Here is a 27,949-nt window from a genome sequence, read left to right on the forward strand (position 1 = left end):
CGAATTGATTTTGTACGCTGGAGGTTGCGGTTATTTAGTGTGTTTCCAACTGATTCGTTGATAAAGGCTTTGACAATTGCCCCTGGACTCCTTCCCGTTGCACTTTATTACAGGCTTTTCCGCTAAACTCCAGGTGAATCATGAATATAAGGTCGACAGGCAGGATTACGTTCCAATCACTAATACAAATCGTCCCACGGGGGTCTTCTTCTGCAGGGTCACCAGCTTTGGGGATATTTTTTTTCGATTTTATTTACTTTTTAACGTTATACTTCTCCATTTATCACGATGAACTCTCCCACCGTCGATCTTCCAGAGATTTGTGTCATCGTGTCAGGCCGTCAACTATTTCCAAGGCCATTCAATGCGGCGACAGAGGCGAATTTGTAGTCGCATTTCAAGTTACCACCTCCAATGTGCCGCCACAATCGCATGCCTAAAAACGTTATAAACGGACGACATATCAACGAAACGAGACTACGAGGAAGTCCGAGAGCACGGTGGGAGAGCACAATATATACGGACGCCGAGCAACTACTTGGCTTCCAAGATTCAAGGACGCGGTCATGTGACCCAGACAACTGGATGACAACGATCCAGTCTACCATCTTTCTTCTTTTTCTTCAACCGTTGTCCCGTTCACAAGTCGGGTCGGCTGGTCGTGATCGGTTTCGCCATTTGGCTCTATCAAATGCCTGATCTGAATGCAACCTCGAGGCTTTTAAATTCCCATCCAGCATATCAAGCCTCAATTGGTTCGGCCGGCCTTTTGGTCCTTTACCATCGACTTCAATGTTCAGACCAATCTTGGTAAGTGAATTCCCGTTAGTGCGAATTGCGTGAGCATACCATCGAAGACGCCTCTTTCGCAATTTTTCGACGATCGATGCAACCCCATAACGATCACGGATATCTTCATTTCGGATGTGATCAAGACGTGTCACCCCAATAGTCCAACGTCACATTTCCGTCTCCATTACCGCAGGACGCCGTTCATTGTCTTTTATAGTCGGCCAACACTCAGAACCATAGAGAGTGACTGAACGGACGACATTGCGTTAAATTTTAGATTTGAGACGTTCGTTGATACGTTGATTACAAAGAACACCAGTTGTGGAACGCCACTTCATCCAGGTTGCGTTAATGCGTGAAGCAATTTCATAACGCAGTTCTCCATTGGCTGATAGCGTTGACCCGAGGTATCTAAATCGCTCAGTTCTGGGCAGATCACTGCCGCTGACAGTAATTGTGCCTGGTTCATGGGGATCGATCGTCAAAAATTCAGCTTTGTTTAAATTCAGTCTGAGACCGTGTTGCATGAGGCGATCATTCCATTTTTGAACAAGTTGCTCCAGATCATTTTTGCTATCAGATGCTACGAAAACATCATCTGCATAAAGCAGTGTGTAGGGCGCTGGACGTTGGATATCCCGTGTGACGGTGTCCATAACAAGGACAATGAGGAGTGGTGAGAGGGCACTTCCTTGATGAACTCCAACAGAGACACGAAGCGGTTTTGATACACCCGCCATACTTCGAACTTTACTTTTCGAATCGTGGTAGAGCAATTGAACCCAGCGCACGAGTTCTTCTGGCACGAAGTGTTGTCGTAAAGCATACCAGATGAGTTCGTGTGGTACACGGTCAAACGCTTTCTCTAGATCCAGAAAGGCAATGTAAAGAGGGCGATGCTTCTCACGGTGTTTCTCCATGAGTAACCGCGCAGCGTGTATTGCGTCAGTAGTTCCGCAGTTCTTGACAAATCCGGCTCGATTCACGGTTATTTCCACGATTTCGCGAATACGGTTGTCAAGAATGCGTTCAAAAATCTTCATGGTATGGGAAAGCAACTGGATCGGACGGTAATTTGAACATTCTGCTGGGCTACCTTTCTTTTTCCATATTGGAACAGTGGTACTTTCTTGCCAGTCAGATGGTGTTCTTCCTTCTTGAATAGCCCGGTTAAAGAATTCACTGAGCCACAGTGTTGGGTCCCAACTTTTCGCTTTCCAGAGCTGAGATGCGACGTAGTCAGGTCCTGTTGCTTTCCCCGACTTCATTTGTTTTAATTGCCTCCTCGACTTCAGTTGCGCTGACTGGTGGAACTGGTCCAAATGTCGGCAATAATTGTGGAAGTGGAGGATAAGCAAATTCTTTAGTTGAAATCTGCTCGAAGTATTCTCGCCGTCTATCCGTTGTGGCTGGACGATTGGTAAGCAAAGTACCGTTCTTGTCATTAACACAACAGAAGTGTTCGATATCCTGTGCGCGTTCATTACGGCTTTTAGCAAGTCGATACAGATCTCTCTCGCCATCCCGAGTGTCCAGTTTATCGTAAAGATTTTTGAAATGGTTCGCTCGGGTGACAGCGACCGCTTTTTTTGCTTCCCGGTTGGCATTCTTATAAATTTGCCAATTAGCAGGCGTTTTATCGTCGGGAAATTTGTGGTAGAGGCGTTTCTTTTCACGGACCTTTATTTCAACATCATCACTCCAAAGCCAAGTATCTCGGTTGATGTACCGCTTACCCGGCGTGGTGACCCCGATTGTTGCAGAGGCCGCTTTGTGGATCGTGTCTTTCATTTGGTTCCATGATTCTTCCACATTCGTAATGGTCGGCAATCGTATGAGTCAGACCGTTTCTTCTTTCTTCTCACCAAATCGCCACCATTTAATGCGCGGCGGGCCAGTGAGTTCCTCACGCTGTTTTATCGGTGGCTTAATTCGCAGGACGGCAATCAACGGCCGATGTTGAGGTGCGATGGTCTCATAGGGAATGACTTTGCAATCAGTGACAGTGGTAAGATGTTGGCGTCTTATGAGAATATAGTCGATTTAAGTTTTACTGTTCCCACTATAAAATGTAGAAAGATGAGACAATCATTTGATGAACCATGTATTCATAAGTACAAGGTCTTGAGTGTCCGCAAAATCGATTATACGCTCGCCACCATCATTGCGCGCTCCGAACCCCTTTCCCCCATGGCATCTGTTGCCGTCCGCCTTTTCACCCACATGACCATTAAGGTCGCCGGCAATGATTATGTAATCGTCAGCAGGCACGTGACAAGTCTTTTCATCGAGAAGTTGCCAGAAGGCATCGTTCTCGGCATCAGGTCGACCTGTCTGTGGTGCATACGCGGTGAAGAAGTGAATAGTGCGATCAGCTGATATAATGGTGAGCTTCATTAGCCGATCATCAAATCGTTCGACTTCTTTAATGGCATCACGGAAACCCTCTGATATGGTAATGCCAACACCATATTGAGTGTGTGGGTTACCAAAATAGAGAAGTTTGTAGCCATTTTTATCGCGTTCGCGTTCAATGTCGCAGCTTTTGGCACCAGACCATCGGGTTTCTTGTAGAGCGCAGATATCAATGCGCCTTTTCCGAAGGGCTCTTGCGAGTTCCTCGGTCTTTCCAGTTAGGGTACCAACATTTAGCGTGCAGACACGTATTTGTTTTGTTCGTTGTGTTCGGACTAACTTGCTTACGTCCTGACGCCGTCCATGCGTCAAGAACCCTTGCCCATTTCTCGACAGGACCGGGGCCCGTCCTGCCGCGTCGACTGAGGTGGACGCCCTAGCATTTCTCCGAGGCTTGTGACTCAATCCGATCATCATGTTTGTAACGACATTGTATGCATTTTCTTGGTCGACCTGTCGCGGGGCCTGTCACCAAGAGAGATCAGGTAGGATTTAGGATAGTAGAATAACTCCAACTATACTCTATTTATCTCTTTCCCTGATCTCAGCATTTTGTTTTTGTTTTACTGAGGATAGTACAGAGTACGTTGCCTCAAACCCTCATTTTTTACCTGGGCTTGGGACCAGCATACTATGTTAATAGCATGGCGGAGTTTTACCCTCCGGAAATGAGGTTGAAAATTCATCCTTTGCAAAATAATGTTCGTCGATTCAGAGGTGCTGGCCATAAAAGATACACTTTCTTCTCAGATTATTCTCTCATCTGGGGTCCAACAATTTTCTAATAATATTCAACCTAAATAGAAATTCAAACGTTTTTATAGGGTCTGAACTATTTCTTTGTTTCAGTTCTGTTCTTAATGCCCAACCAAGTGTGAAATAATGAGCCAGATATTTGCGAAACAAAGCGAGATAGCCCCTGAGGTAATGTATCTAAACAATTTTCGTTAGCCTACCTTTCACCATTGGGGTTGACTAATGCATCTAAACAATCATGGGATGCATATACGTCCGATTAATGCTACTATACTCTTATATACAAACAATAGCTCAAAAAGCAACACGTAACAATGCATTTTCAATTGCATTCCGTGTATCTTCACAACATCACATATGATCACATCCAGATATAATTTTAATCGGAAATATGATCAAAACAAAGAAAACTCCGAGAAATTACGTTGGATTTCTTAATTTTCTCCCCATCAAAACTACTCCTTTACGTAACATCCAATCCAATAACAACAAATTCCATCGAAACTATGTTAATACAATTATAACACCGGCCATTCTATCAAAAAACGATTGTTTATAATATTCACCGCTCAAAAGCTATCCACAAAAACTATCCATCATCTGCCCGCTCGAAAATTTGGGTCGAACAGTCGTGACATAACTCCCATTTCGTGTATCTTGAAAGTTCCATAAAGATTGTTTGGTAGTGGCCAATTCGCCACCGTAAATGTGACTAAATATGAATATTCCATAAAAGATTCGCGTAAAAGCGTAAACGAATTCCACCTTTGTGTATTCGGCTGCAAATAGCTTAGGTCACCTGGCTACTGGTTTAGGTCATGGTCGTCTCCGTGCTAAAAATGCGGAACTAGTCGGACATGGGTTTCTCCACGAATGGCGCTTATCATTTTCTTCGAATGTTGATGAAAGTGAAAGACCAAAAAGCAGATTTAAGTATCTTTTCCAGGGCCTATATGGCGATTGTATCATGGAATGAATCGAAAGGCCCAGTGAATGTTCGATATTCCGGGAAGTACCTATGGTTACTGACTACTAGGAACGAACATCGAATCTCAAGTTACTCTTTTCTGGAGAATGTCAGTAAGCTATGCTAACAAAGGGTATTTCGTAAGGATTAACTGAATCAAAGAAAAATAATCCCACATGATCATAGATGCAACCCCCCGTCTATCGTTAGCTATTGGAATTTTAATAAGCAAAAATCCCAGCAAAAAGCTGCAATGATCCATACATCTCAGCGCTAATTACATCCATATGCCATGCCAGGTATTAATCACGTATCACCTCATCCAGTTTCTTTATTAATCCGCATACATATGGATATGTATCTAGCGCGTTGCAATTAAGATAAAGTTACGTCACACTTTGTGCAACATCGAAGACATTACACTTTTTCATGTTTTTTCTGTATTCCATTACCATCTTTTATGAGCAACCTGGCCAAAGATTGTCTTACATCGCCAACCTCAGATGGTATTCAGGGGGGACTCCGATACCATCAAGTGGGGGCGACTCTCTCTTTCAACAGAGCCCCCTCAAGCCTTCAAGGTGGGGTGGAGGTATCGCAGCTCTTTGGGAAGTTATTGCATCGAACCGTGATAATTCAGTCTACGAATAGCGCGCGAATTTGGCAGGCACCTGTGCCAGGAATCATAAGATCAATCAAAACTTCCACTTGTCGGTTAGCAATGATCTATTTGTCGGTTATTGGATTGGTTATTGATAGTTAACCCCCCAAGAGGAATGATGAAGTGCTAATAAAGTGCCAGATGGAAATCATCAAATTGTGTTCGTGTTTCAGTGAGAGAGCTCGAAGTTGCAGTTTTAAAGTTCGATGATCCAGAATTGATAAATAAATGAAAAAATGGAAATGTATCTGAAAATTGGATTAATTTTTATCTTTTTGATGATCAGTGGATGCCAAAATGCCGGTAGGTAACTTTGTTTGAAAGTTTGAAAAGTATACACTCTACTAGGGGTCTTACACTTCTTTCAGTCCCCTGAATCCATTTTAGTTATAAATATCTTCTATCTAGATTGTATCTGAAGGAAGCTTACAATGCAACCAGTTAACATCTCATCTCATTGCACTGTGCGCGAATTAACGTATTTAACATGACTCTTTTAATCAAAGATAGTAACACTAGGGTTGCATTTCCAATCTACAGCTTTTACCAATCTTCACTTCACAAAAGATGAGGGTTGTTATCAATTGAATGGAAATACCAAGTTCAACCCTCTCAAACTATCTTCTGATTGCACCTTTTAGGCTTAAATTAAAAGTTTAGTACCATCAATTGCAAAATCTTTTTGTTCCATAACGAGAGCTAAACTTTTAGCATACATTACTTGAATTTCAGTTATTTTCCATTCAAATGTATCTTAATTGCACAATAACTTCATTTCCATATATCAGCATCTGAAAATTCACTATATACTATATAATGAAGGCAAATTTGGGTCAATGCACTTCAGTTCCGGCTGCCCTGGGAGTTGAGGCTTAAAAATACACCCAAAGTACTCTCTGCGTGAAGTAAAATACAACTTGAAGGGGTAAACATTTCCTGGGCTAGTAACCTAGGAATTTTGAAACAGCATCGCTATTCAACATCAACAACACCTCGGATAGGAACTGACTTCACGGCAATGACCTCTGCCTATCAAAAACTGCAAATGATTGGTCTCTGAAATGCACTCACAGCCCTCGACTGCGATATCGTGGAGCCTCAAAATGCTCATTGCACTTCCTTGGCCTAAGCTAATTGTAATGGTAGGTCTTTGAGGAATACCAGCTCCTAGAGCTCCTATTACGGTACCGTGCTTTTGTGCGCTGGTAAATCAAGTGGTGGCGGTGTTGGACTAGTGCTGATGGTTACCGGAAGATGTACTCACTCACAATTCCGGTCCAGATTAAAAGGCATCACAGTTGTACAATGTTACGTACCCACAGAGATTTCCGATGTAATGAAGGAAGATGTTTTCTGTGAGCTCAAGGATAGGCTTGCTAAAGGTGATATTGTGATCATGATGGGTACAGCGCCTCATCATCATTGTCACAGCTGGAATACTGTTCCAACGCAGGACCTATCACAAAGCAGTTGAGTTCTAACTGACTGGCTACGACATCGGTCTGAAAAGGGGTCGTCATATGATGCTAGTTTTCCTTGCTAATTTGCGCTACTGCGTCTGTCTTCATGCAAACAGAGTGTCGACCCTCAATACAGATCCCTTTCGTTATCCGACTGTTGTCTAGCTGTAGTAGAACTTTTTTTCCGCACAAACGACATAAACTCTGAACAACCCATCCAAAAACATTGATGACCAATGGACTGCCACTAAAAGCGCGGATGAAGCAGTCTGTCACATCCCAAAATAACGTTAAAAGGTCTGTATGAAGGCGGTCAAGGTGGAGCTGAAGCCGAATAGAGACCCCTTGATGGTTGAATTGTTTTTTGCAGTCCCTGCAGTTTCTGTAGCTCTTTACAATTATTCGTAAAACCTGGAGAAATCTTTCTAAGAAGTAGAAGAAGGACCGATTTCAAAGATCTTGATTGCAAAAATTAGAGACGATATTTGCCTGTTCCATGTGCGTTATTAACCAAAATAACTAATTTATTCCTAGAGTTCATCCAAGAACATCTCGAAAGTTTGGTTTAACTGCGACCTCACATTCACGTGAGCTCACTTTGTTATAGTTTTGACGAATTGATATGTTATGGTGACGTCATGCAGGTTTTAGAATGCACCGAATTCACATAAAATGTAAAAGTTTCATCTTCTATAACTTTATTAATAATCGTTGGATTTTCTTCAAACTTCCCAAAATTATGTCTTATGTTATCCGTTGTGCAAGTGCCATAGTTTTAGCATGAACTTAAGGAGGGTTTCCGGCTAAATTTCTAAAATATGCTAATATACTATTATTAACTTTATTTGTGCAGATATCGGAACGGGATGTACATTGAAGCCTAGATTTCGTTTAGATACATCACTGTGATTCTTTCAGACTTTTCAGTTGGATAGGTTCTGAGAAGAAGACCTGTTACACTTTTAGAGGGTCATGTTTTGAGCCCCCACTTCCCTATATTTCACTCGAAAACAAATATGGGTTCAGTTTCGAAAAGCACTAACTGGGCCCTTTCATTTGATTCCACATATAACCACATTCTGTGAAAAAAAAATGTTGCACTCTACATTCACATATATGGGAAGTCCCCCTTAAACTTAACACAAAATGGCGCCATTAACTGTATATAAAGGGAACAACAGACCATACGCTCTCACCAATTTTCCTGACAATCGGTCTAGCCGAATAAACCGGATTTGAGAGACAGACAGATAGACGGACAGACAGATATCGACTCGATTTGATTTGCAGGGTAAAACACAACAGTTGTAATCAACAAACTTTTCCGGTGAAAGTCTACCGAGCCATCAGGAGATACGCGTCGGTGACTCTATTTGGACTAAAGCAGAGAGATAAGATAGGCTGCAAAAGAGGTCGCAGCCAGATGCGCTGATTATAAAATCAACAAGCGAGCTGACATATGTGGAAATCTTGCGTAAAGTGAAAACAGACAGTTCCGTCCTAGACCTGGGTCAACACGTGAACCGGATATCTGTGCAAATATCGGAACGGGAGGTATTTTGAGGACTACATTTCGATTAGATACACCACTGTGATCTTTTCAGATTTTCGGTTGGGTATGTTCTGAGAATGAGACCTGTTGCACTGTTTGATGGTCATATTTTGAGCCGTCACTCCCCTACGCTTCCCCCGATATCAAATATGAGCTCAGTTTCGGAAAGTACTAATTGAGCCCTTTCATTTGATACCCCACATCGCCACATTCTGTGAAAAACAATTTTACACCTTCCATTCACATATATTGGGAGCCCCGACCTCCCATCCCCCACCCCTTTAACTTTACACAAAATGTCGCCGCTTAATGTATGTAAAGGAAACAACAGACAATATACACTCACCACAATCGGTCTGGCCGTTTCCGAATGAATTGGGTGTGACAGACAGACAGACACACAGGCAGACAGACATCGAATCGATCGAAACCTTAGATCTGTTCCAATCTTGTTCTGTAAAAAAAACTGTAATATTTACTTTGGCACCTCTCATGGCCCGGTCTCCTCCGATCCAGGGCTCCTGTATTATTGTGACATCTATCTCTTCCTCTAGGGGGAAGACCAGCAGATTAACAAAGGCACGCTTCGAGTGCTGCAGATTTATCTGCACTACTTCCGACGTGATCTTCTTGCGTAGGGAGTTTATCTGTCCCCGTCAGACCGTCGAACTTCATCTACTACAGCAGCTTGCTGGGGAAGTCGACTGGAGCCAGGACCCGTTTTGCGAAGCGGAACAGTTCCAGCTTTATACTCCTGGCTCCGAATCACACATTGGATTCCACCTTTTCCAGTTCCTCCAAAGAGTCCCCATTTATATGGAGCAGAAAAAGTTAGCTGTTCGCCTGGGCTCCGCCCCTTCCCTTCATAATCACCGTCTCCCATGGAAGTTCTGGGGTTTTAAAGGCGTAAGGATTGAACTAGCCTATCCTTATCCAAGCGAATCTTCATCTACTAGATAGGAGTGACCGGACTCCTGGAGACTTTGTCGTAGTATTGGATGACTTTCAGCTTTGCGCTCCCCCCCCCCTCAGGCGCCGCTGATGTTAGCGACGTACGAACCGAGAAAATCCCTAGGGATCAGATACTGTAATATGCAACCCTCGGACCACCTAAGACGAACCAAAGCACAGGATGAATCCCACCTGCTCCCCTTTTCCGTCCGAGAGATGTTCGATGACCATCTCCAAAAGCCTGGTCCACACCTCCGGCGCCAATTTGCTACTAGTGGAATGACCATCTGGCAGCGCCGCACATGAGCGACATCTGGCCAAGCTGCTGAAGGGTTACTTACTTGCTTCGACTATCGCCTGGTATTAACCGAAGTGTGTTTTATTCCGTTCTTCCAATACTGGCTTTCTTATTCTTCGCAACCTCATTCTGAATATGTATGGACTTCTGGTACTGCCCCCATCGGACCTCCGCTTCTTTCCTGGTTTCCAGGGACCGACACTCTTGCCAGCCCTTGCTTTTGAGAAGCCTCCGACGTCGACAGTTTTGGGTTAGGATTACTATCGCTGGCTCTCGGTACACTCAGTTCGATGACAGTGGGCAAACCGACCCTCATCAGTTGGATGTACCTATTCTCAGCCCTCCCCTATACATTCTTGGGCCGTCAGAAACAGTTTCCAGCCGCCACTGCAGGAAGGTCGTCTTAGGACCTGCCGAATTATGCACACTCTGTATTTCGGAAGGAACTCACACAACAGATTTATTTGATTAGTATAATAGCCCCAATTTGGTTCCTATAAATAATAGGGAAAGAATCAGGCCAGTAAGGAAGCTCTAGCTATACCTATATCTACCACTACCAGCAGGGAGGGTATCCGGAGACAAGCGGCTGGAGCGCAGTGTGAAGTCACTGCACGCCATATTGCGAATTCATAAAGATTTTCACTGCCCTACAAAGGAGAAAGGGGGGTGGGGGGACAACCACTACAAGAGAAAATATTCTGCTTGTCCATTGTTACTTATTTGCAGAACAGGTGAAGGTGCTTTACCGACTACTAACTCTAAGGATTTGCTGCGCTTTTAGAACGACGCCAGATGACAGTCAGGACGGACATGATCCCAGTCGACATTCTGGCGAGGAAAGTGATTATGCTGTACCATGCAATACATATGGAGAGCCACACACGCAGGAATGCGACAAGATCAGAGTCACATGACCAACGGCAACAAAGATGGGACAAGTCTTCCAAGGTACGCTGGACGTACAGTGAATAAAGCCCATAGTGTTTTACGTAGGCACCTGTCGTGAGACTTAATCCTACGATCTTCTTAAGACTCGGATTGATTTTGTGACCACAATCAGAGCCCCGCTGAGACAAGCAACAACGGAACCAGTCTATACCAAGTGCATGGCTTAGCATTCATACTGGTGGATGCAAGAATTACCTAAATCTCTACCGAACTAAGGAGTATGGCACTAGGGGGGCATCCGCAAATAACCGAGCTGTCCTCACATACAACAGGAGTTCACCCGAAGTATGTGAGTCCAGGGGCTTTCCCGGTTCCCATGGTACCAGTATACCCCTGGTAAGGTTTCGTGACCAATTTGCCACTTCAGATGAGTCCCCGTGCAGACTCGGGTGTGATCGCCCTGATTGGACCTTTGGAGCATTTTCCTACTGAATCACGGCCGGCAAACCAAAGTGATTACAGCGTCTCCCGGAGGTTCTCCTCGACCACTTGGTTTTGGTTTGGCCGATAGGGTTGCCGCCCCATCTTCCTCGCCGCCACCTCTGAGCACCCGCTGGACGTACAAGTATCCCCAATATTAGGATGTGAGTTGAGTGAAAGACTAACCGCCACCTTACCGAATCCCCCACCGGATATGATCTTTGCCACTGCCAATATCTGCATTGCCTTGGACTGGATGATTTTCAGAATTGTCCTGAATGTGGTGGCATACCAGAAGTTTCTAGAGTAGGTGATGTTTCACTTCCCGAAATTCGTGATAGAGAAAGATAATCTGAACTAAGCGCACAGAAGGGTCATGATCCTGAAAAGTGTATGCGTGGAGATGCTGAGGTCGCAGGAGGACTAATTTACAGCTTCCTCTGTAATTGTAAAAATACAGGACGAGCTGCAGAAGGAAGTATGGAGCAAGATAGCTCGAAGGGCAAGGAGTACGAGTTCTTAAAGGCAAACCCATCCCGCGGAACCTAATTGATAGTCCTGCGTGGCCGAGGCTGGTGAGACTATAGATGGTTTTGAATATGAGATAGCTCATATGGCTGTCAATGAAATAATTTTTTAAAACAGCCTTGCCTATTTTCCGGGAAGGTTTGGAAAACTAGCCATAAAAAACCCAGCAGTAAAGCTTATTTCGCCTTGCAGGCACGTTAGTGATTTTATACGCAATTCAATACTCGCTGAGGCATTTTATGCGCGAAGTGATATGAGCAGAGAGGATTTTAAAGAATAAGAAACATTAACTTTTGGAGGATCATGGTTGCTTTTCCACTGAAGGATGCGTCGAAGGTTAGCCGATGGCGGTGAAAGGACCGCTGGAGATGGAAGCGTTCGGAAGTGTGGCACAGAATCCTGCTGTGGCAACAGATGACACTAGCATCACGATACTCTCCGAACAGTGATGGAATCACGATTTAGTGTGAAAAGGATATAAATCATGCGAAACCGGCTTGATAGCGATCGGCGTCCCGCAGACCTTTTCGAATGTGTCATCGGCTGTTTGTCATCGGTGGTAATGGCTCGTCGCTTATCCCCTGGCTTCTCCCCAAGTATGTAGGCAAGCTTCAAACGGTCGATAAAGATGTCGTGAATGTTTACGAGGAAATTCTTTTTGAGCGTAAAGGAAAGGACTGGATGGCATTTGCATCGTACCTTTAATAAAGTCGTGTCTTACGTAGACATGTTTCGTAGATGCAAGGTCCTCGAAAATTAAAGTTTTTTTCACCACGCCGTCACTCCATCACTGGTCTGAGCTACTGGAAATATTGACCCAGCTTGGTAATAAACGAAGCTGGATTCTGGTTGTTGAGATTTGACAGCGTAAGCAGTTCACCAGGAAGCCGGAGAGGTTAACCATAAATAAGGTCAGCAGCAGTACCTTCTAAATACCCACGCCACGCTGCGCGAACGCCGAGAAGAACCGATGTTAATACGCGCGTCCATTACACATTCTCGTGGCATAGGATAAGAACTTAAGCTGCCGATGTTAGCGCTCCACAAGTCCACTCGCCTAAATATGCTATGGCGTTGTGCGGCGATGAGTCGTATCTGTCAGCTAGCTAAGAGATTTGAACAGGTGCGATTCGAACTGTTTCCCTGATCAGTTGACACTCGACGAGGCGTACCGAAATGATATATCCATCCGTTATAGAATACCTGAGCGACGGTGTCACCTCCTTGGTCCGACATCGGGAACGCTTCGAGCCAGCGAGAGAATGTTCTTATATACGTGGGATAGTATAGTTTGCCCTCCGGATGGATCGCCAGATGAAGCACTTGCTGACAGTCTGTCAGTCACCTTGATGTCCCCATGTGGTAGACGATAGATAAAGTCGAAGGCCGCTTATTTGGATGTTGGAGGATGGCCGAGCAGCTTCGACCACTGCCTGCGTTAACCAAATGGCCAAGAAAAAGTACTCCTGGCGCCAAAAACACATTTTGCCATATTGGCAGCGATCCTGTAGTCGTTGAAGCATTGAAACCGGATGCGAAGATCCTTCAGATGTCCCTCTTCGTCTATGGATGAGATAAAAATGTTGCCCATATACGAATTGCAAAAATCGAGTTCCCGGGTAACCTCGTCGACCAGACGTTAGCATTTCTGCACTGTATTGTGCAATCCGGAAGTCATGAAAGTTGACTCGAATAAGTCAAACGGTATCATGATGGCTGCCTTCTTAATGTCTCCCGCTGGCACTAGTATTTGGTTGAACGCTCGCACCAAGTCGATTCTGGAGAAGATCTTCTTGCCATGGAGCGTCTGCGGGAAGTTAGTTATGTGTCGTACTGGATAGTGATCGGGAATGGTGTCCGCGGTGCGTGTTCGAGAATTCCCACACGGTCGCTAATCTCCATTGTCCTTGGGAATCATATGAAGCGCAGCTGCTCAGCTGCTGGAAGATGGACGCATCATACCTGGTTGCACCATCGTTTCGAACTGCTTGCGGACAGCTATGAAGCAATCAGATACGAAACGTCGAGGCTTCCTCGCAACAGGTTGTCCAGGAGTCGTTTCGATATGATATTTCGTTGTATGTTTGATAACTGGAACACGGCCGTTGAGGGAAGTAATCTCGATAAATTCGGCTAACATCTGGTGGCAAGCCGATTCGCAGACGGGGACACGTCCACGAGATGCACAATTCATTTTTCCATCAATGAGCTAGTTCTTTTTCAGGTCCACCAATAACCCGTATTGTGTGAAGAAATCCGCCCCGGCGATTGGCCTCGTATGTCTGCCACTACGAAGCGCCAAAGGGAGTAGCGACGAAGTCCGAGATCGAGGCAAAGTTGAGCTGTGCCATACGTATGTATCACAGACCCGTTTGCTGGCACTAGTTCATACATGGACTTTTTATATCCTTGACGAATGTTTGTGCATGAAATGAGCAGATGTCATGACCAGTATGGACAAGGAAGACTCGCTTCATCTCCTTATCAGTAACGAATAGGCGGTGGGCGGATTGGCTGAGTCGGACGCCACACATATTTCTCGGCCTTTGCGTTCCCCGAAAATTTATAGGCACCTCCCTTGGACTTAATCGCCTTAAAGCTATAAACATGATGATACCAGTACGTATCTGCTGGTGGCTCACTGCAAGATCGCTAGATTTAAGTCTGAAACAACTGTTGCTCTGTCGACGGTCGTGTAGGGAGTCAATCTCTGGCCGAATTGACTGAAACTTATCCTGGAAATTTAGACTAACCTGCGCGAATTCTACCGCCATTGCTGCACTAACTGTGCTAGACGTCCAATCCACAGCGTGCACAGAACTGCGTCGTCTACTTTACTATTCGCTAGGTCACGTAGTCGACGCAAAAACTGTGATAGCTTACGGTCGCCGATTTCTTCTCTTTCGAGAAGCTGCCGAGTGTTGACTTCTTGTGATTAGCCGAGGCGCTTGCGCTTCGTGAACGGTGGGTTGACTGTCAATGACATTATAATGTCCTTTACTTCACACGCGTACCACGGTTCCAACAATTCGAGCGTGGACCACATTCCACTCGAAGGATGCGTCGAGGATACCCCGATAGACGTGAAAGGACCGCTGGAGGAGGGAGCGTTTGGATAACACCGAAGTGTGGGGCAGAATCCGCTTGTGAAAACAAAAGGCGGTAGCTGCCAGTACATCCGCGGCCAGCATTGTAAGGTGAGGGAGGTGGAGGGCCTGTCCGAAAAATCATCCCAATATGACTTTTGTCACTCACGTGTCCATGTCTATTCATTATAAATCATTCTAGCTTAGTCAATCAAAAAGAACATCCTTAATTTCAAGAGTCGTGGATGGATCCTCACGTGCGACGCTATTGATGAAAACCTCGGTCGCTCCAAGTTTTGATTCTTGATTGATTTGTAAATGGAGGAGATTAAAATGAACAATGCAAAGCTCAAATCAATTCGCTACCGCTGCAATCGAACTCTTCTGCAACCCATTTGCAACAAAACCCTATTCAAAAGGTGTTATCAAAAGTAAAAGTAAGTGAAAAAGATAAACTGCAACAATTTCCGCTGACACCAAGCAACAATGACGGTAAGCGCAAGCAATCTGCTAACTATACTTTTCGCGGACTATCTTCCGCGTGCAGCGTCAGTCCCCCCCAAATCCCCGCATGACCATACTTTTTAAGGTTGTCTTCGCCTACCAACAAATGCATCTTGACCCACGGATTGGCACACTGACAACTGTGAGTGGATTATGTACATTTCAAATGACCGCATCTGACTGAAGTTATGCAACACAATCTTGAAAAGAAATAGTCAATGGATTATCTTGAGCGTCCATAACAAAGCCAGTTGACTTTTTAACTGTGTTATAACTGCTTTGTCTCCTAAGCGGAATTTCCGATTATGGTTTCATCAGTGATGGAAGATGGAGTGCATGCATATGCATTACCGCATATGACCTAAAATTTATGTGACATAAATTGCGGGAGAGATACTTTTTGAGGTTGCTTTTCAGATTTTTTTTTAGCGCTCCAAATGAACGTTACCTAAACCCACTTTGTTTATCTGTAGTATTTGTAGAGTTCATTAAAGGTAATTAGATATGCACATTCGAATAGGAAAGTTTAGGTGTTCAAATAATAGTGAAAGGAAAAGCACTTTGTTAGGAAATTTCGTGGAAATTTTTAATTGGAAAAGGGCTAGAGAATGTAATTTTATTATTTTTCTTTCAACCAAAGTAGCGCGATCCTTTTATTATGTCTATAAATCGATTTCTTGCCGTGACCATTTTTGTGTCTCAAATGAATCTAAAAAAAATTGTCCCCTCATAATTAGCACAAAAACGTGCTTTGTTTCGTCTATCTTTTCACACCAAATTTAAAATTGTGATCAAAAACGATCAACAATCAAACAAATAGCTACTGTCGCGTGTCAATAACAAACGTCCATCGAGCAATTAAATGCAAAAATGATAACAACCTCTTCAAGTTAAACTCATTATCTGGAGCCAGAAATGGTCAGCGGCTAAACTTTCATTCCATGGAATAATTGCCACTTCAAGTGCTCCAACAAACAACATTTTTGATCGAGTGGTTCTCCATTGGTAGGTACCCGGTCTCCTCCAGCTGAATATCGAGTATCAACGTGCAAGTAAGCGTATGGTGTAACAATTTCAATGTTTGAGGGGCAATTATGTTTGCTGCATGATTACAGCCACATGCATTGGCCTTGTCGAAAAAGAGTCAAGGAAACCTGCTGAGTAATCAATGGGTTGTAGGTAAACTTGGGGGACGGTGGATGTGTTGTAATGCATTGACCTTATGGGTTACATCAAATTGAAGATGGACTTAAAGTCGCGGAACCTCCATGACATTGATTCACCCTCTGTTATCGTCGATAATGTATTGACCTTTGGAAAATGAATCACGAATTTATTTTTTCTATCGGAAGTTAAGAGTTGAATGGAGGTAGCGTAACGTGTTACACCAGAAAGGAAGTAGAGAAAATCTATCTATATCTTCACAATCAATTCCGCAATTTATTATATGCGGTTCCAAGGGTAGGTAGGTAGGTATCAGTGGCCACTCCGAGGAGCTCAATTAGCACTTTGGTGCGCCGTTTTGATGCCACAAACTCCTAAGACCGTGACTGTTGTTACAGGAACAGGGAAGCAAAGTCCAGCTGGCTCGGATCTTCAGAGCCAGCCCGTAGCATTCACGAAGGAAAGCAGCTCTCCGACCCTGCAGCTAGAAATCTCACTGAGGTCCCCAAAGAATGGTTTACCCAGTGTCCGCAGCCTGACTCTAGCCAGAGCTGGGCAATCGCAGAGAAAGTGCATGAGGGTTTCCCTTCCTTCTCCGCAGCTTCGGCAATGCGAGTTGTAGGGTAAGCCGAGCCTAGCGGCATGGTCCCCTATGTGCCAGTGCCCCGTGCAGACCGCCGTAATCTTGAATGCATTTGCACGCGTCTGGCATAGGAGCTCTCGTGATCGGGCTATGTTATAAGCGGGCCAAATTCTCCTTGATTTGGCACAGCTTGTAAGCCTTCGCCATTTCAGGCCCGCGGCTGTTAGGTAGTGCGAGTAGACTCGGCCTCCGACAGCCGCCAACGGACTGTATTCGCCGAGGGACTGCCAAGAGCAAAGCCTTGCCTGGCCAGTCCGTCAGCCCGCTCATTCCCCTCTATGTTCCTATGCCCGGGAACCCAGAGGAGAGTGATCTTGAGCGTGCCGCCCAGATGGTTGAGCGCGTCTCTGCACTGCCCCACCAACCGGGAAGATGTCGTCGTTGAGTACAAGGCCTTGATGGCGGCTTGGCTGTCGGTCAGAATGGCTATGTTACGCTTGGGGCTCGAATCACGCTCCAGCCATCGACAGACTTCCAATATCGCCAGTACTTCCGCCTGAAATACACTGGTGAAACGTGGGAGACCATACGACTTGGATACACCGTGTGTATTTGAGAAAACCCCCGCGCCGACTCCATAGGCCATCTTTGATCCGTCCGTAAAGAATACCGTGTCATAGTCTTGCAACACGCCGCCGGTCTTCCACTTTGCCCTGGTTGGAAGGTCCACAGCAAAGTTTCTCGTGAAGTTCAGCTTGCGTGTGACATAGTCCGTGGGGGATGCCCAGATTTCTCGAGGTATTTCATCTAGGTAGGTTCCAAAAGCATCAATATTTATTGAGCACTTGTCCGGAATCAAATCCACGAGAAAGATTTCAGTGAACCTCGTTCTCCTAAAGCAATCCTAACACGAAGGCGGCAAAGAGGAGGATGTACCCTCGAGCAGTTGTCTTGTCCGTTGCCTAGAAAGGTTCCTCTAAGGATGGCAAAGTGTCAGAGGTACAATTTTTCATCCTGCGGGAGTGCCAGAGAGTGTTGGACGCTGGACCGAAGCCAAGGTTTAATAATCAAGTTCACTTCAGCCTTTTGAACAATTCAGTAAGGGTTCCAACCAGTGTTAATCTACTTGTGATTATAATATCTTAACTAGGCTTCTATTCTTCTCCTAGTCCTTTCTAAAAGTTCCACCAAGGTGGAAAAATTGTTACCCATGTCTCTGTTTAGCCTTTTCTCCGGAGGAATTTTCCAGATTTGGAGACTCCTTGGAATTTGGTCTCCTAACGTCGTACAGCTCTTTCAAGATATAAACGTTATCCAACGACATATAGTGTCCCTGCTCTATTATAAGTCGAGCAACCGCGGACCTTATGTGTGGGCTATTCCTGTTTTTAACGGATTCGGCCTGCATTAGATGTTCTAACACCCTGGTGTGAACGAGTCCTTTTGTTTGCTCTACGTAAATCTTGTCACAGTCTGGGCAGGAGACCTCGTAAATGCTGCTTTTTTCCTTACATTCTTTTTTGTCCGTGACTGATTGTAACCGGGTCCTAAATTGGTATCTTTTGCTCGTCGAGGTGATCCGGAATCCACGTTTATGTGGTCACCTTTTGATGTTCTGCGTCCGACCCGACTAGGCTAATGTTATCCATTGCCTAGGTTCTGTGTTCACGTCCTGGAAGAGTGTTGAAAGTTGCTGTCCTGAGGCCTGGCGAAGTTTCTTTTTGATCCGATTTTCGATGAGGTTTCTGCTTTATCCGTTTTTCTTGGTTGCTTCCAGGATATAATTCATTTCTTTATTTCTTCTCTCCTTGTTGAGCGATGTTGTGACCATCCTGTGGATCATAAAGTTGTATGCCGCCATCTTATGGTGTAAATGATGGTTTGAGGTGTATGTGATGGTTCATTGTGTCTGGGTCGGTTTCCTGTAGATGTCGAATTCAATATCCCGGAGTATTTTCAAATCTAGAAACGGTATCTCCCCTTCCTTTTCGATCTCCATGGTTAAATCGGCGCTCCTGTGTGCCCGGTTGAGTTTTTTGACGGTTATTCCTGCTTCTTTCCTTTTAATAATTGCCAAAACATCATCCAGGTATCTGATCCAGAATCTCGGGAGTGCCCCAGCTTCCACGAGCTCATCCTTCAGGTTCTCCATAAATACCTCGCATAGCAGTGGTGAGAAGGGGTTGCCAATTGCTGGTCCCGGAAGTTGTTTTATAAAATTTATTCCCGAATGTGAAATAGGATTCACTCATGCTCGTGAAGGCCAGTTTCTTATAGAGTTTAGCCTTCTTCCTGATCATGATCCATTCCTTGAACAAGTGTAGAGCTTCCTTCATCGGTATGCTTGGGAACAACGCTTTTACGTCAAAGGATACTAATATGTTTCATCACTTTGTATTCCCCCGGCTTCTTTGAGTCTGGCAATGACTTCTCCGCTATTTCCCTCTGCTCATTTTCCTATTTTTAGGCCTATCCTTTTGACTTCTTCTAAGAGCCACTTTGCAATATTTTGGGTCGGTGAGTTCGTAGCTGCGGTTATCTCTCTGACCTCGTTGCCTTCTTTGTGTATTTTGGGGAGGTATTTGATTCTGGGCAGAGATAGGTTAGGCATTTTCAACGTAAGACGATGTCATAGTCTGCATACCTAGGGTTCACAATTCCAATCTTCTCACCAAATATTGGATGAGTAAGTATGGATCGAGATATGGTTAAAGAAGCCAAATATTGCACCTTTGACATTTACGAATTTAGTCCTAAATTTGTGAAACCTTTTAGGCCAGTACAACCAGAACCGCTGCCAAACATTCCTATTCAGTGACAGTGTAGTTCTGTTGAGCTTCGGCATATGCGTCATTTTTCCCTCCTCTGTCTTCTGCATTAGCACCACACATACCACACTATACCATATTCACTTGCGTCACAATGGATGGCGAAATATTTGGAGAAGTCGGAGCTGTGCAATACCGGAGCCCAAGAGAGACTCGTTTGCAGAACATTGAAGGCCAAGATGGCTTCCGCAGAAAAGCAAAACTGACGCTTCATCTGAAGCATATTTGTCAACGGTGGCATTCAGGGGTGATGGGCTCCTCTATTTGTATTACACTGAAGAGGCTACTTAAAGTGGCTCCTTAAGGTAATCCTAGCTATTAGTTGTACCGACTGCGGCAAGTTGACCATCGTGAGCACCGAGCTGAACAGCACAGAGAATTTCTGATGCTGGAAGAAGGAAGGCAGGGGATATCATCCTCATGCTTGTTGTATGCAACCCCGCCATTGATCTCGGACACTAGAGGGTAAGATTCAAGAATACCAAGAAGATTAAATCCACAAACTTGGAAGGTTTCAGCGTAGAGTTCAAACTAGACTAAAAACCCAAGGCCTGTTCCTATCTAATTCTTCACCTTTTCTTGAAAATATTGAAATTGAATGATATCAAGAAAATGTAGGCGTGAGAAAGCGCCAAATAGAAAACAGAAGAATACTTTACTTAATGAGATAAGTACCCTCAATAAATGAAGATTTGACGACATTTATCAGAGAAATCGATCCTGAGGGGACCGAGCCTTCAACGGTGGAATGTCACGGGGGCCTAGTGGCACACCAACTGTGGTTTAGGCTTCCAATTGTTTTCTATTTGAAAAAATTATACCAAATGTCAAAAAAACCAAAACAAATTTTTTTCAAATCAACCTGCTGCACACCAAAGTCTTTCGGCTCGGGTTTACCAACAAAGACCATTTAGTTCCTTCCTTTCGCCCAGAATGTCTCTCCAAAGGGTCAAAGTCCTTGATGTGTATTCTTGGAAACATGAGTTTCAACTCTTTGCTATGTTCTCCTTTTCCTTCAGCCTTTGTCCCGTTTACAAGCAGTTTCTCCATTTTATTTTATCAAATGCCTGATCTGTATGCAATCTCGAGACTTTTAAATGCTCACCCGGCGGATCAAGTCACCGTTGTTTCAGCCGGCCTTTTGATCGTCTGTCATTGACTTCGATGTTCAGATCAATTTTGGTAAGTGAATTTTCATTAGCGCGAATTACGTGACCCTACCGTCGAAGACGCCTCACTCGCACTTTTCTCACGATTGGTGTAACCCCATATCGATCGCGGATATCCTCATTCCATCATCAACGGCGCAACAACTGGTATCCAGTCGAGGCCTGCCTCAATAGGTAGCTCCAGACATCCCGGTTTTGTGCCGAGGTTCACCAATTTGATATCCCTAAAAGCTGTCTGGCGTCCTGACCTACGCCATCACTATGTCCCAGGCAGAGTCTACCTCGTCTTCCTTTTCTACCATAGATATTGCCCTTATAGACTTTCCGGGTGGGATCATCCTCATCCATACGGATTAAGTGACCCACCCACCGTAACTTATTGAGCCGGATTTTATCCACAACCTGACTGTCAAGATTTCGTCGTTATGAAGGCTACGGAATCGTCAGCGTAGGCCAGTAGGTGGGTGGACTTAAAGAGGATCGTACCTCTTGCATTTACCTCGGCATCACGGATCACTTTCTCAAGGGCCAGGTTAAAGAGGACGCATGATAGGGCATCCCCCTGTCGTAGACCGTTGTTGATGTCGAATGGTCTTGAGAGTGATCCTGCTGCTTTTATCTGGCCTCGCACATTGGTCAAGCTCAGCCTAGTCAGTCCTATTAATTTCGTTGGGATACCGAATTCTCTTATGGCGTGTACAGTTTTACCCTGGCTATGCTATCATAGGCAGCTTTAAAGTTGATAAAAAGATGTTTTCCCGTTGCTTGCCGAACAGAGAAAATCTGATCTGTCGCTGATTTGCCTGGAGTGAAGCCTCTTTGATATGGGCAAAAGATGTTCTGGGCGTATGGGGCTATCCAGCCTAGCAACGTGATACCTCAATAACTGCTGCACTGTTTGGACAGATAATGCCCCGTTTCCAATCATTAGGCATTGATTCGCTGCCCCATACCTTCAGTATCAGTTGATAAACCGCATGGTGGTTTGGCCCCCTCCATATTTAACCCATTCCGCAAACAATCTATGGACTCCTGGCAACTTATGGTTTTTAAGCCAATGAATTGCACGGACTGTTGCCTCCCTGCTTGGTGGTGGCATCATTTTTCCGTCATCTTCAGTTGGCGGGACTTCCAACCCTCCGATATTTTGGTTTTTAAGTAGTTCTTTGAAATACTCAACCCATCGCTCCAAAATGTCCATTCTGTCGGAAATTAGATTCCCCTCTTTGTCTCGGCAGGATAAGTATCGAGATGTATGGGGCTTCATCCTGCTGACTTCTTGGTAAAACTTCCGCACCTGGTGTAGTTGTCCCCTCTACTTCTTGAGTTCATAACTTGTTGGTTCTCAGAGGCTTCCTTTTTTTATCTGTGAAGTAACTTTTTCACTCGACGAAGTTCATGATAGGCTTCTGCAAGGGCTCGGGTCCTTGGAGAGTGGAGCATTGCCCGGTATGCAGTATTCTTCCGTTCCGTTGCTAGCTTACATTAACCATCGAACTAGCCAGCCGGAGGTGTAGGAAGTGTAGTTCCGTCTTCTCTGATGCTAGCAAAATATGGCCGAATACATCGTTCATAAGGCACTGGAACGACTGGGCGACGTTTTAAAGTCCAAGCGTCATAACTTTGAATTCGATTAAGTCGGAACGAATGACCACAGCTGTCTTAGGGATATCCGAATCCGAATTGGATCTATTGGTAGGTCTGTCTGTCTTCCCATTCAGATTGGAGGCGCTGTCCTGCATGTGCGGCACCTGGTATCTGCTAGGAATGTGACTACGTTTTTCTTTTCTTTAACGAAATGGAAAGGGGTTACCAAAGAATTTGCCAAGGGTCAAGGGAAGCCATCCTGCATCAGATATTTAAACTCTGCTAGCTTCTACAGTGTGGGCCTCGAGACTCCGGACAGACCAGAGGTTTCGATCTGCTAGATTTTGAATCGTCTCCGCTTAGGAACCTGCCGCGCTGGAATCTGTCTAGCGACCTTTGTACATATGTTACTTGCTCACTTGTATGGATTTGCGAAGATGATGGCAATAACGAAATGGGATTCACGCATCAGAAGGTGCGGTCCGCGATTTTCCATACCTTAGCTCCTCCTAGTTTAGTTAGATCTGTCGTCTTTGAAGTGCTTAAACTAGTCTACAAATAACTAGGTGGTCGCTGAGGCCACAGAGTTGTCAAAAAGTCATCGATCACCCGATCTGCCGCTTCTAATCCCCAAGCTCAAAACCTCCGTATCTTGGCCAAAGTGCCAAAGACTTGCGTATTAAACATTTCGTGCCGACTTTGTGCGGCGAGCGACCCGAAAATGTCCAATTCGCTAATAACTTTTTCAAGGACCAAAAATCTAAGATCGTCCTTCGTAATCCGAAACGTTCGGAACTGAGTTGAGTTTCTCCGCAAAATTAATGGGGTCCGCCATTGACCACTCTATCCTCGCGTTCGACTTGCTTTGTATCTTCACTTTTTTGTAGGGAACGTTGGCGCTGAAAAGAATGTTAAGGATATAAGCATCAAAGGGAAGGGTTTTTATGAGCCTTTGCACTGAAGTTTCAAAGATGATGAAGGACTCCTACCGACACTCTAACAGCTGGGTTTGTATTTCTTTCTTCCCCGCGATGTCCTAGTTTTGGTCATGACATCAACTAGTTAATAATACAAACCTCAAGCGTTGTGGACTGCCCCCTTTTCACAATGAGAAACCTCGAAGAAGTTATTCTCACTATGAAAAACAAGAAGGCGCCAGGTCCTGATGGCATACCGGCGGAGGTTTACAAACTGGTGTTCCGCCAACGGCCAGAGTTGCTGCTTGAAGTGTTCAACGCGTGCTTGAGGGAGGGCATTTTTCTTTGTCGTTGGAAAGTGGCTAGACTCGAGTTGATCAATAAGGGTAAAAGAGACCCGGACCTCCCGTCTACATACCGACCACTGTGTATGCTTGACACGGCTGGAAAAGTGCTCGAGAAGCTCATCAGGGGTAGACTTGCTGAAGCGATCCGTGCTGCCGGGGACTTATCCCCAAAGCAGTTCGGGTTTAGAACAAGCAAATCTACAGTGGATGCTGTTATGGAGGTCGTAGATGCATTTAATCGAGCCGGGGCACACAGCCGCCGATCTCGACGGATACTGCTCCTTATAACGCTTGATGTCAAAAATGCCTTCAATTCCGTAAGATGAACAGATATGCTAGACACACTAGAGAACTCCTTTCACGTGCCAAGCTATCTCTTGCGGATATTGAGGGATTATCTGAAAGACCGCTCCCTGCTCTATGAGACGCTAGAGGGCCAGAGGAGGATGGAAATCACGTCGGGATTAGCGCAGTATGCAGACGACGTTGCGGCACTTGTTGCCGGACGCACTGTTGAACACGCGCAAAGCAGACTTGGCATATTGATGCGACGGGTAAGCTGATGGATGACTGCTCATGGTTTCATCTTTGCGCTGGGAAAAACCGAAGTAGTCATCCTGACCAGAAGGAGAATCCCGACCTTGCGTCCCATATCGATCGGCGAGTTGACTAAAGAATCAGAACCAGCGATTAAATACCTTGGTTTAATGCTCGACTCGAAGATGAACTTCTTCGAGCAAATCAAAGCAGCAGCGGACAGGGCTGCACCTGGAGTCGCGGCCTTGAGTCGGCTAATGGCGAATGTTGGGGGCCCTATATCAACTAGGAGACGTCTCCTCATGGGAACAACGCAGTCCGTTCTTCTCTATGATGCGGAGGTATGGGCTGATGCCCTTGACAAGGAGGTGCATCGTAAACGCTTCGCTTAAGTGCAGAGGCGGGGAGCTTTGCGAGTGGCGTCTGCTTATCGCACCGTCTCCGAACCGGCTGTGATGGTGATTGCGGGAATGATCCCCGTTGCCCTCCTTGAAAAGGAGCGCAAAGCTATCTATCGCGGTAAGGGCGAAAACTTAAGAAAAGTGGTTGCCCGTGAAGAACGTCAACGCACCCTTAGTGAGTGGCAACTTTCTTGGCAAAATGAGCCAAGGGGCAAGTGGATGGTTGAACAGAACGCACGGTGAGATTGATTACTTCCTTACCCAACTTCTAAGTGGGCATGGAGGTTTACAGTCTTAACTGCACAGTATTGGGAAGGCGCGATCTCCTGATTGTGTGTTCTGCAATGGAGTGGCGGAAGACGCTGAACACACCTTTTTCTCTTGCGAGAGGTGGGACGGCCTCCGCCAGCAGCTTAATGCAGACACAGGGGAGATCTCTCCAGACAACATTGGGCGAGAGATGCTGAAGAGCGCTGGCAGCTGGAATCGTATTGCGCATTATGTTCGGGCTCTTCTTATTATGAAGAAGATTTAACTCGACCGGCGGAGGGATCGGACGGTAAGGGGTTCCCTGAACTAACAACAACTCCCTTCCTCCCCTCCCCTCCCGTTGGTGAAAGGAATTCCCTGACTTGAAGGCTCCCAAAGCCGGGAGAGCGGGAGGGCTAGCCTGAAGTAATGTGTCAAACGGTTCCAGGCTAGTTCTGTGATGACAGGGAGGTGTTTAGTTGATAGTCGGCCAGCGTACTGTTGCGGGAGTCCAACACTCCAACCTCAATCACAACGAGCAATTACAGATTCATTGACTGAATATCATTTGTAAGTAAACACAAACCATAGTTATCGCTACGACTTCCATCAAGTTCAATGCCATCTCCAACTCCAGATTTCGCTTTCACTACCGATCTTGGGTTAATATGGACTTGCCTGTTCCCAGTGCTGAGACAAAATCAATAATAGTTTTGCATTCACTTAATGTAATTCCTCAAGCATGCAAACGAGCAATCCTCAAATTCACATCTGGTCGCACGTACACCTGTATCTGCCCCCACTGCAAACATGCTCTGATTATGACGGAGACTTTTCTCGCTCTCCAACATGTTTGCCCGCAATTGGTGACTTCTAATTAGCAACTCCACAACAACAGTCTGATAAACAAGTTAATCCAATTGAAACCCGCTTGGCTATTATTGTATCTAAAATTCACGCTAGCTTACACATATGTCACCTTTCCAAATTTCTTCGCAAAAAAAACGCCAATTCAGATGTGTCACTTTCGGAAATGCCGACATTTCGGACACATTTCTTAATAACAAACGTTTTCCCAGAAGAAAGTGGTAACGAAAGGAAAGAAAATGATTTTTCATTGATGAGTAAAATGCAAAAGGTCTCCGTAGTAAACTGGTTAGTCATGTGTGATGAGATAATAGCATAGAAGGCAAAAGTGAAACCATTTCAGGTCCATTGCATTTCTGTTGCTTGTCAACTTTTCGCTGGTTGTTTGCAACATTTTCAAAAAGGAGTGTTGGATGCTTGCATGGTGCAGGCACTGAGGTGGATGACTGCCTCGTTAAGTATAAGAATTCTGTGCTAAGTGAGACCAGAGCAGATTGCACTAGAGTGAAATTTGGCAGACATCTTTAGGTACCTGCACCGCGCTACATAACATGCCGTAAAAAAGATGGATATAAAGATCTTTACCTGGTTAGGGGATCTTTAGGAGCAGTCCTCCATATCTGATGGAGTTTTCTGAATTCCGACAGTGCTACCCAAAAACAACAGTCTCGATATGGCTTGCTCTCTAGTCGTAGACTAATATCTCAATGTATACCTCAAGATGAGAAAGGAAAAGTTCGCAATTAGTGCAAATCAAAGTACTTAAATGAAATGCGCCAAGACTACAAAGTAATTGAAAAACTACACTGATAACGACCCCTCTCCTTCCAGACATGGCAGAGTTCATGCCATATCATTGTTGTCTATAAGAAAATAGGAAAAATCATTGCACTAAGGCAACTACTCATGAATCTTTCGCATTTCTAGAGCGCGGCAACGAATTGCATCTAAACTGTTCACTATTATCTATCATCTGCATTGTGGGCTTATCTCATCGCATGTTTGCAGATGATTTTCCGCATTCGCTGCAGCACATGAACCGATGCAATATGAATCGTCTTCGAATTGTGGGAAGACAACCGCTACCACCGCGCTAACTTTCTTCTAGTCTCCGTGGTCCCAAAAGATGCACCACGCAATCTAGCTCCGGAACAGGTAGCACAGTGCCGTCTTGGCCGCTCGCTCACCTGGGGAAATTTTTGATGCACTTGAACGCCGTCGCGATCCCCAACTTTTGTAATTTCTTCTTTTCGCTTTCAACCGCAGCGCACAACTGCTGGTTGATATTCAGGTGATCCCCAATGGAGTCGGCTGCTTCAGCCATTGTCGGAATGCAAAACACTTCCGCGGTCATAATTTTCTTAATTATTTGTTTGATTGTGAAGTTCAAAGTTTGGTGTGCAGTTGGGTGGCCGGGGGGCTGTTAACTAGGTGATTTGTATTTAAGAGGCTTCACGCGCAATATTATGCGTTATCTTAATCGTTTTTCACCCCCTAAATGGTAGTCGTTAATTACCGGACTTGGAACAATGGTCCAGGATTAAAATAGAATAAAATTGCCGTTGACGAAAATAGATGGTAACGCATGACTAGACGGTGAACAATAGTAAACAAATTGGAAGGAAAATCCAATTGTGAAATCTGCCGACGCTAAAATAAGATATTAATGCTCTCCAGTGACCGTTATGGAATTGATTTGTAATGGAGTATTCAGACAATGAGTGCGTGCATTTATCATCAATCGGTCTGCGGATTATGAGGAGAATACTCGAAACGCACATATTGTAAGTAATGCGCTTATTTTAAAGACTGTCGGTGAAAAAAAAAGTTGAGGAGCTAATGCGAATGGAATACAAATGCCTTTTTTCCGAGTTTATGTCTTCAACTTCCTGTAAGTGTAGTACAAGCGAATTTTCTTCATTTGGCTAGTTTTCGTTTTCCTTCTTAAGGTTTTGTTGA

At 44.9% G+C, this 27,949-nt stretch overlaps 1 protein-coding gene across 1 annotated transcript in view; it reads left to right on the forward strand.

The window, feature by feature from the left end:
• Positions 1–5,558: 5,558 nt before the first annotated feature.
• LOC119646939 (inactive pancreatic lipase-related protein 1) overlaps positions 5,559–27,949 on the forward strand; it is a 37,946-nt gene continuing 15,555 nt past the window's right edge. Inside the window, exon 1 of the mRNA XM_038047629.1 lies at positions 5,559–5,894. Within this exon, the coding sequence (XP_037903557.1) occupies positions 5,828–5,894 (67 nt within the window). The 5' untranslated portion in view covers positions 5,559–5,827. The remainder of the gene's footprint in view (positions 5,895–27,949) is intronic.

This window comes from Hermetia illucens, chromosome 1 (assembly GCF_905115235.1).
Source record: "Hermetia illucens chromosome 1, iHerIll2.2.curated.20191125, whole genome shotgun sequence".
Lineage (NCBI taxonomy): Eukaryota > Metazoa > Arthropoda > Insecta > Diptera > Stratiomyidae > Hermetia > Hermetia illucens.